The sequence below is a fragment of the Eurytemora carolleeae genome, unplaced genomic scaffold, assembly GCF_000591075.1.
Source record: "Eurytemora carolleeae unplaced genomic scaffold, Eaff_2.0 scaffold2599, whole genome shotgun sequence".
In the NCBI taxonomy this organism is placed as follows: Eukaryota; Metazoa; Arthropoda; class Copepoda; order Calanoida; family Temoridae; genus Eurytemora; species Eurytemora carolleeae.
Window position 1 is genome coordinate 1 of NW_019398517.1, and position 11,024 is coordinate 11,024.

General features: G+C 31.1%; 1 protein-coding gene across 1 annotated transcript; it reads left to right on the forward strand.

Moving 5' to 3' along the window:
• The first annotated feature begins 467 nt into the window (after window positions 1-467).
• Window positions 468-4,093, forward strand: LOC111717464 (AAC-rich mRNA clone AAC4 protein). Its single transcript, XM_023492964.1, has 5 exons — window positions 468-788; window positions 850-881; window positions 1,813-1,869; window positions 2,853-2,912; window positions 3,982-4,093. Exons 1-5 carry the CDS (start codon window positions 579-581, stop codon window positions 4,040-4,042), a joined length of 420 nt encoding a protein of 139 aa, XP_023348732.1. The 5' UTR covers window positions 468-578; the 3' UTR covers window positions 4,043-4,093.
• Window positions 4,094-11,024: the final 6,931 nt, after the last annotated feature.

An 11,024-nucleotide genomic window follows, 5' to 3' on the forward strand; every position in this document is an offset into this window, starting at 1 on the left:
GTAACAAGTGTTTCCATTTTTAGTCAATACGAACCTCGAGTATTAGGCAGCATCTTCATTAATATCTAAACACAAATTCATAAAACAGTCGCCATTTCCCCCCCCCCATGTCCCAAATAAATTCAAAGATCAAAGACGACTTTCAAGTCCTCTTGCTACTGTCATGTTTCTTAAATTATTTTCTTAGATATACGCTTGTCAAAGAAAGCTGGGATTAAATTCAAGTAGTCAATATTCACAGCTCACCTAATATTGGTTCAACATACTGATTTGAAAATTATGAACATTATCTTAATCATAAAGTATCAATTAATGATATTTTAATGGACATTTGGTATTATTAAGTGTCAAAAAGTCTTGCCGGGATTTGTTTAAGATCAAAATAAAAATACTTTTATTTAGAAATCAGACTAGAAAAAGTGAAAATCACAACAAAAACTTTTTCGCAATCATGAAACCCATTACAATAACATTTTTAAACAAAATTTAACAGTAAAATTACTTTTTCTCCCTGTTGTAGGGCGGGAAGCCACAACTGGAAATATTAAGTAAAATAAATCTCCTAGAAAATTGAATAAATGAATATTTGTCTGATAGGGTCGAACTGCTTCAGTGTCTCAAGTTTCTTCAGTTTTATTCTTGTTGCCATCAACACAGTTATCAACGTTTCCGTTAATAACAACAATAACAACAACAACAATAATAACAACAACAACGACAACAATAATAATGACAACAACATCAATGTCAACAACTTCATGGCTGTAATGCCTCGACTGCTAGATAAGGAATGCAAAATAAATATCATTTGATCAAAAATTAAGATTTTAATATTTCGTTTTTTTGTAGGACACAGTTGATTTTTGGCAGGTTTTATACAGGAATATTTCAAACTCTTTATAATTTTAGCTAAACTAGGGAAATTACCTAATTTTTGGAATCATCCGTACCGTAACGTACTGTACCGTACTGTACCATACCGTACCGTGCCGTACTGTACCGTACTGTACCATACCGTACCGCTCTAATTTGTCAATTCGAGTATAAACAAACAAATTTATATTTTTAATATTTTTATTCCTTTCAGCTTATAGCTGTTCATCAGAGGAGTTATGATTTATTAGGATTGTCATTGTTCACTGAATATCAGATTTGTTACGGTGGTTGGCGATTATATCAATACAATGAAGAGGACTTTCGATTACAATTTTGATTCATATCAAGTTTTTTAATATCATGAGACAGAATTAAAAGAATTTGAACCACGTCGCTAATCCGCCAAAAACCGGTTCCAATTGAGAGCCGGCTCAAATCTCGAAACAATAAATATAATTTCAAGCGGAACCAGTCATGTTTGAACTGCGGCTCAAATTCTTTAAGTTCACCCTATAGCTACACAAAAACATGGAGAAAAACAGAAGCTGTTAATTTAATAAGCTTCTCTTGTAAACTTGTAATTCAAGTTAACAATTAAAGTTAAATATAAAAAAGTCGTCTTCATTATAATGATATAATCGCCGACCAAAGTATCATATTGGAAAGTCCGAAAAATATTAAGAACTTCCAAAGATTTTGCGAACACATTTTAATTAATGATAAATTAGCAATATTTTCGTTTTCTGTGATAAGACAGGTTTCAGTTGTTTAGGTGTATTTGCACAAATGTAAACACTCCCTTTAAAGAATGAAAATAATCTTATCCGCTTGCTTCTAATATTTTCAATCTAACTTTTGATGGAAAAACTCTCAAATTTTTGAAGGAAAAAGAAAAGATTAATAAGATAAGTAAAGTTGAACTGAAATCTTGAACAGTGCAAACCAAAAAACATTAAACACCGTTCATCAGATTTCTAATGAAAGCGGGTGCAGGTGACAAAAAAAACTACTCAGTGTCTCTAAAAACACTTTTTTAGACATGGTTAAGACATTGTAGCACTTACAATGGTTCAATTACTATTTTAGACATTTTAAAAATCTATGGAATATTTCCTATCGATGGCTACCAATAAGAGGTATAAAGCACAAAAATTAAAGCAGTTAGAGCAGTTTGAAATTTGACATTTTGACTTGGTTGAAAATTGAACCAATTAATTGTGATAAGTAAAAGAAAGAACTATCATTGCATTTTCATTTTATTTCAATAGATAAAAATAAAAGTTTACAATAACACAAAAATTATTAAGAATATTGATATAATGATATTTATACAGTGATAACCAGAAAACTCTGGAATAGAAAGCAAACTTTTAAACTAAAGTAATGACTTTAAATAGTCCAATGGACTTGAGGCCCAGCAGTTGTGCAGTGTAAACAGACCCATTTCACCTAGTAAGTGATTTAACAACTTACTAGTAAAGCTATCAGCTTTGTAACAACATCAAATGCACTTCAGTAATGCTAAAATGTCGTCTTCCTATTCTACAGTTTTCTGGTGATCACTGTAATAATAATAGTTGAAATAAAAAGGCCCTTTCTTTTTTGTGGCACTTAAAAGGAGTTTTTATTTGCATTGTAAACTAAGGTTTTGCTATTCTTCCAGAATAACTGCGTATTTTTCAGATTTGTTGGAAAGATTAGCATTTTTAGACCCTAATGAAATTCCATAATACGGTGTAATTAAAATTCAAAAAATTTCAAACTGTTCTTACTTCTGTAATTTTGGCATACACACCTCTAATTGATATCAATCGAACGGAAATGTTCAATAAAATAAAATGTCCAATATTTAAAAAATTTAACCATGGTGAGTGCAGTTTATTTGTATTAAAAGTTTTTTTCTAGAGACACCCTGTATATTTAATTATTAAAATCAAAAAATAACATTGAGATATGCAAGAAAAGAATTTGTTTAGAACTGTTGTAAAATGTGATGTTTTAAAGTGGATTCAAGGATTTCAAACTTTTAATAATGAGTAAGTAATTGTAACATTTATCAAATAAATCAATCAAGGAAAATAAAAAATCGTTAAAAAATCTTTACTTAACATTATTACCTTATTTTAGAATAAAAATCTCTTATAGATAGTATTATATTTCAAATAAACTTTACGGGACGATTTCTTCAAATGGAATTAATCGGAAATAATCGTCCCGTAAACCTTTTCCCATGGGCAAAAACAGTTCTGTCAAGCATCTAGGAGGCAAACTTTTCCTTGATTCGGTTCCGCGGTCCGCCATTAATTTCCAAAAGTTTCCAATGGTTTATAATTCATAAGAAAAATATATTTAGGATAGTTAGGATAGGGATTATATATTTAGGATAGGCAGGATAAGGATTATATATTTAGGATAGTCAGGATAATGATTATATATTTAGGTAAGTCAGTATTTCAGCCAATGGCAGTGCAGTATACTATATGTAATAATATTATCAATTATATCTATTCAAAATGCAAAATCAAAATAAAAAATATTATAATAGGAAAATAATCGTGTTTAGATTGGTTTCGTATTTGTTGAATACGATCTGTTTAATACTACAACTTTTATACAAAATTGCTTATATATGAATTTTCGAATAAATAAGTTTTTTATCAGTTTCTCGAGACAGGAACATCAGATATAAGCCTTAAATGTATCATTCAACGCCTGAGATTATCAGGTTTCATCCTATACCCCCTTTCAATTTTCCTTTATAGTCTCTTTAATGTGAAAAAACTTAAATGTTGAAAAACGAACCTAAAAAAGAAGTTCATTGCTCACATTGATCCAGACAGCCTAGATTTAGTTCAAAAACGCGTTGGGTCGACTGTATACCAAGTATCCTAGACCTGCCGGTACTAGTAAATGCATATACAGTACAATTGCAATAGATTGTAAATCCTTGTACCGGTTTGGACCATGCAACGATTTAACCATGGTATCCTATAAATCCATCAAATGGCTGGATCAATAATTAGCCTTTTTTAGAAAACAAACTATAGAATATTTTCTCTCCTTTATTTTCAAAAACAATGAAAGCAGATAATAATATATATTTAGGTTGGTCGAGTGGTTGGGAGAAGACTGTGACAACAAGATAACATGCCCTCTGCTTATGTAAAGAATAATTGTTATTTAAACATTTTTTTCAGAAATATATTTTATCATTTCATATTTTCAAAACAACTCTTGCATCCTTATTTCGTTGAATTGCACTGTCCGTGTAACTTGAAGTTATCCTACATGAAACAAGAGTCTGATTCACAACAGTACCCTTTCACCATTATTACCATGCATCTTACATAGTTTATAATTGTCAAGTCGTCTCTCAAGTCAATACAAATATCGTCTTCATTTTAGATTGGAAATAAAACAAATAGTTATTTTTTCCCCAAAGCAAAATAAAAAAATGGTAGATTTGACGCCCGTTTTCAGCTATTCATAATTTCAGTCTTTTGTTTGTGATGATCTAATACAAACTCTTATAAATTCTTCGTTATACAATTCAAAGTAAAAAGCAAGAATTAACAGTTATGCAGATTTATCGGGTTTCCTTAAGAATTTCAAATACTTCAAAAATCTAATTTCTTTAAAGCAAACTTTGAAAAGTTTGACCAACATTATCCTTCCCGGGGAGCATGTCAGGTGCCGTTTTTATATTTATTGGATCCAAACAAGCAAATAAACAAACAAACAAACAAACGAACACCCAAACAAACAAACAAACAAAACACCCACCCAAACAAACAAGCAAACAAACAAACAAACAAACAAAAACAGACAAACCAAACTGATATAAATAAAGATATAAAAGATGTGTACAAAATAATGTTTTTGTTCAGAGTTACCAACATTGTAAGAGACTTGAGAAACGACTGTACAGAATTTACTCCATATAGTTCCTACAATTGAAAGCTACAAGGTGTCCCATGATTGAAACATCACACTTGAGAGATGACTTGAATATCTTCTTTGTTCTTTGAAATAATTAAAATCTGAAAGAAAATCTATTAACTATCGGTATATTTTACAAGCACAAAAAAGGAAGAAAACGTTTTATAAACGTGAGTATTGTCAAAAAATAAACAAGGTTAACGAATACAGGGCGTAAATTATATAAAAAAGACTTCTAGTCTCCTCTCAACGGTTATATTTCGTGGGACACCCTGTAGCTTCTTTCCTTATCAAACCATCTTGAAGACCAAATACATCATTTAGATCGTCATATTTGACGAGTTTTGGGTAATATTCCATCCATATATTTTTACATCTAAATTCAATATTATAACAAAATACATAGAGCAAACATTAAGTATCACGAAACTGTATGCAAACACGTTTAAATTTTGCAATGCCCAAAACTAATAACTCAATTTATGTAAAACCTAATAAAAGTTGTTTATGCCCAGGTAACAATTTTGCGGAAAATCCGCGGAAATTCCCAGGAATCTTTCCTGGGAATCCGCGAAAACTCCCAGGAAAATCCGGTGAAAATGTTGACAGCAATTCAGAGGAACTTCTCGTAACCCATTCCAAGGAATTTCTCATAACCAGGTCCGATGAATTTCTTGTAACCCATTCCGAGGAATTTCTCATAACCCTCTCCAAGGAATTTCTTGTAACCAATTCCAGGGAACTTCTTGTTACAAATTCTGCAGAAAAATCGAAGAAAATGTCGACAAAATTTGTGGAAATTCTTGGGAATTTCCACAGAAAAGTTCTGCAGAACCAATTTCTGGGAATTTCCTGGGAACTATTCCCAAGATTTTCTCAAGAGTTCCTCAGGAATATCTTGACATTCTCAGCATATTCCTGAGTACATTCACTAACCAGGACGTTTACCCAATAATAGTGAATTACTTAACAACTATCTATATTTCCCCTCCAACTTTTTAGAAGTATAACCAACTTATTCAGTCAGAACGTTATGGTCGTTTTTGATCTTACTGAAGTTGTCCTGTATTTTATTTATTCAGACAATATCAATAAGGATGCAAAGAAAAAAGATTTAGTTAGGGCAGTGCACAATAGAAGAGAACCTCAAAGACACCTATTGGAGAAAAACGGAACTTGAAAATTCTGTGATGAAGTCCTGAGAGTTTCTCAGGAATTTTTGGGAGAATTTCTCAGAAATTTCTTGGGGTGAAATTCCAGAGAAATTCCCATGAATTTTTCTAAACTAATTATCTTATTAAATTCCCCGAAAAATCTGTAAACATGGTAACCAAGTACTAAGAATTTCTCAGGAATTTCTGGAGAAGTAATCTGGAGAAATTCTCAGGATTTTTTTGGGGTGAAATTCCCAGGAATTTCACAAAACTAATTCTTTTAATAAATTCCGCTAAAAATCCGTAAACATGGTGACCAAGTCCTGAGAATTTCTCAGGAATTTCTCGAAACTGAGTCTCAAAACTGTGATCCCCCAAAAATCTGTCATCTTGAGGACCAATTCTGGGGAATTTCTCGAGAATTTCCGAGGAATCAGTTAAAGGAAATTATTCTTGAGAAATTACTGGAGATTCTTCAAAGAAAGTGACCACGGTTGGAGAATCTGGGTAAATTCCTCACTTTTGTTACCTGGGATCAGTGTATAGTTCCAAACCATGCTTAAATTTTTTAATAAACTCTTCCGGTGTCCAAGATAGATTTAAATTCAGGAAACTAATTCCAGCAAATTATTAAGCATGACTTCGCTTATATATCGATACATATAAAGTAGAAATCTCTGTTTGTCTGTATGTCCGATTATACTCATGTTATAACTCAGTTAATTCTACGTTATACTTAAATACTGAAATACGAAGCAATAAACGGAAAATTTTAATCAATTTAAAAACTGGTTCGAAAATGAAGGATTGCTGATATGTTAAAGCCTACGTTTGAAATACCCTTTAACCCTTTGTTTGAGAAATCATATGGAAACTGAAATTAGCTTTAATATTTACTTTACGTAAAAACCAAATAATAGTTTTAAACTTGGTCAGTCAACCCTAGCTCTACCATGCATATTGTTGTAGGTTTAATCCTGTACATATGTTTAATTGTACAGGTTAATGGAATGATAAGCAGGATGTACATCAAGACTGATAATATATCACAAAGTACTTGGAAGGAATCCATGGTTCTTCAACAACAAACTCCATCATATATGACATGTTCTATGTTATGCAATCAAGCTGGAGATTCCTGTAACTCTGCTGCATTTGATGCTGATACTAAGATGTGTACACATGGTAAGGTTGAGTACTTGGAAGATGCTACTGATGATGATTCTGTTTCAATATTTCTAGATAAGGAGGCAGCAAACAGTATAGACCAGCATTGTAAAGGAGGATACAGCTGCTGTAGTAAGGCACAGCGAGGTTTACCATGTCAGCTGGGGGAAGGAGATTGTAGAATAGATTCTGATTGTAAACTAGGATTAATCTGTACTCCAGGTTCATGTTCTGACAAGTTTGGGTATTCAGGTGGATTATGGGATCTAGAGGACTCCTGTTGTGAAAACAAATGCTCTCCTGAAAGACTATAACAAAAGATGACTTATTTCAAAAGCTCATCTGACATAAGGGTTTCCAATTTTATGGATCAATTTGAACCCGTTCAGGCCTTTCGAATCCTTTCCTGAAGCCTTTAACCCTATCCCTGCGGGTACTTGAAAACCAGTATACGTGGGGGGGGGGGGTCAATTTGAACCCCCCCTATAAATCATGTGTTTGATGTCCAAATATGACAAATAATACATCATTAGAAAGCGCTTGTCCTCTTTTAAACATTTTTCCTGGGTCATACACAGTTATGTGAAGCATCTAGGAGGAGACTTATTCTTAATTCGATTAAGGTAGGTTCCGCCATTAATTTCCGAAAGTTTCCCATGGTTTATAATTCATCGGAGCTTGGGGAAAGATTTCGTAAGGCCTGTACTGTAGTGTACTGTACTGTACTGTACTGTACTATACTGTACTGTACTGTACTGTACTGTAAGGATCCAAATTAATCCGGAAAAAATTAAAATCCTTTTTTACTTGTAAAAAGTTTCTTAAGACACCAAAGGATTATATATTTAGGATAGCCAGGATAAAGATTATATATTTAGAATAGTCAGGATAATGATTATATATTTAGGATAGTCAGGATAAGAATTATATATTTAGGATAGTCAGGATAAGGATTATATATTTAGGATAGTCAGGATAATAATTATATATTTAGGATAGTCAGGATAAGGATTATATATTTAGGATAGTCAGGATAATGATTATATACTTAGGATAGCCAGGATAATGATTATATATTTAGAATAGTCAGGATAAGGATTATATATTTAGGATAGTCAGGAAAAGGATTATATATTTAAGATAGTCAGGATAAGGATTATATATTTAGGATAGTCAGGATAATGATTATATATTTAGAATAGTCAGGATAAGGATTATATATTTAGGATAGTCAGGATAATGATTATATATTTAGGATAGTCAGGATAAGGATTATATATTTAAGATAGTCAGGATAAGGATTATATATTTAGGATAGTCAGGATANTGATTATATATTTAGGATAGTCAGGATAATGATTATATATTTAGGATAGTCAGGATAATGATTATATATTTAGGATAGTCAGGATAATGATTATATATTTAGGATAGTCAGGATAATGATTATATATTTAGGATAGTCAGGATAATGATTATATATTTAGGATAGTCAGGATAATGATTATATATTTAGGATAGTCAGGATAATGATTATATATTTAGGATAGTCAGGATAATGATTATATATTTAGGATAGTCAGGATAATGATTATATATTTAGGATAGTCAGGATAATGATTATATATTTAGGATAGTCAGGATAATGATTATATATTTAGGATAGTCAGGATAATGATTATATATTTAGGATAGTCAGGATAATGATTATATATTTAGGATAGTCAGGATAATGATTATATATTTAGGATAGTCAGGATAATGATTATATATTTAGGATAGTCAGGATAATGATTATATATTTAGGATAGTCAGGATAATGATTATATATTTAGGATAGTCAGGATAATGATTATATATTTAGGATAGTCAGGATAATGATTATATATTTAGGATAGTCAGGATAATGATTATATATTTAGGATAGTCAGGATAATGATTATATATTTAGGATAGTCAGGATAATGATTATATATTTAGGATAGTCAGGATAATGATTATATATTTAGGATAGCCAGGATAAGGATTATATATTTAGGATAGTCAGGGTAAGGATTATATATTTAGGATAGTCAGGACAGGATTTTTAAAATGGTAACCTTTCTTTTATTCCCATTCCATTTTATATTATACAGGGTGTCCCAATAAACATGTGAATTCAGTGACGAATTCGATATGTCTTTTCAAATAATTCTTTATTTAGTATAATGATACCTACCGAGAAAGCTGTAATCTGTAAGAGTTTCGTCTGCTATGTTCACATTTTGTTTGTTTATGCTTTGACTGCATACGGTTGTACTTAGTAAAACAAGAAAATTACAGTATACAGAGTAAACTTGTCCGTCTTCACTGTTCATCTTGCGGAGACATTATAGACACATCTTTGCAGTCTTTTACCCTTTTCATAAAATAAACTCTAGCAGACATAATCATATAATGGCTTTTGAAATTAGGTATTACAATGCTAATTCATAACAAAGACGATATCGAATTCGTCACTGAATTCCCTTGTTTTTTGGGACACCCTGTATAAGGAAAAAATACTGACAATTGTTTATGTATTTTTTAAATCAAAGCAGAAGATAGTGAACTAACATCATTTATATGTTTATATTTAAATCAGTCGGACTGAAAACCAAGTTATCCTACCCTGCACTTTATGCAATCAAAAAGGATCTGCATCGGTTTCCGGCTTTAAAGATTCTCGAGAAGAGTATGAGACAATTAACGGGGAGCCAAAGTATTCTTTTATTATATTATAAATTTATTTCTCGGACCAAAGATAAACACCAAAATGATTTTACTAATCTCTTTGAAAAAATGGTTTTGGTTGCATTACAACTTATTACAATATATTTGAACAAAGTTGAAATTTCGAAAAATGTCATGAAAGAATATCTAAATAGGATAAAGTAGAATCTTGTTGAGCCTCTTAAAAGTTAAAAAAAAACTTGAATGTTTAAAAATGAACCTAAAAAAGAAGTTCATTGCTCACATTGATTCAGCCATCCTAGATTTAGTTCAAAAAAGCGTTGGGTCGGCTGTATACCAAGTAGCCTAGACCTGCCGGTACTAGTAAATGCATATATAGTACAATTGTAATAGATTGTAAATCCTTGTACCGGTTTGGATCATGCAACGATTTAGCCATACGCACTTGAACACCCAATCAGGGTTTAGGAATACAACAGCTGGGTTCACTCTCTCCCCCTCTCTATACACCATATTCAGAGTTTTTGTTTTATTTCAGGGGTATACATTTAGTCAAATTATAAACCCCCCCTTTGAAAACAATGTTTGCGCGGAGCACTTAATATTCTTTAATCGCTACATTGGGAAAAAGAAATACAGTTTTAGCATAAAAGTATTGTTATTCAAACTTTAGAGGGGTCAATTAAAAGTAAAAAAAATTGCCAATACAGGATTCTTTTAGTTGTTTAAAAGTAAAAAAAATTGCCTATACAGGATTCTTTTAGTTGTTTAAAAGTAAAAAAAATTGCCAATACAGGATTCTTTTAGTTGTTTAAAAGTAAAAAAAAATTGCCTATACAGGATTCTTTTAGTTGTTTTTAGTCAGGACTTTAAAATTGTAATGTTTAAATTTTGTATTGTCTTTAGTTTTGAAATCTCAACATTTAAATTTAAGAATATTGAACTTTAAAGTCAGTCCAAAATTTGAAATTATAATAGATTACAAGCTGAAAGGCCCGTTGTTGCCTTTGGAAAAAAATTGAAAAAAATAAAATAAAATTTTGAAAAAAAAATTTGAAAAAAAATTCGAATTTTTCCAGTGGCCACCCATGAGTGTCCACAAAAAATTTAAGATACACAACATATATATTTACGAATGTCTTGTTTTATTTTATAGACGGGATAAAAATTATAAAT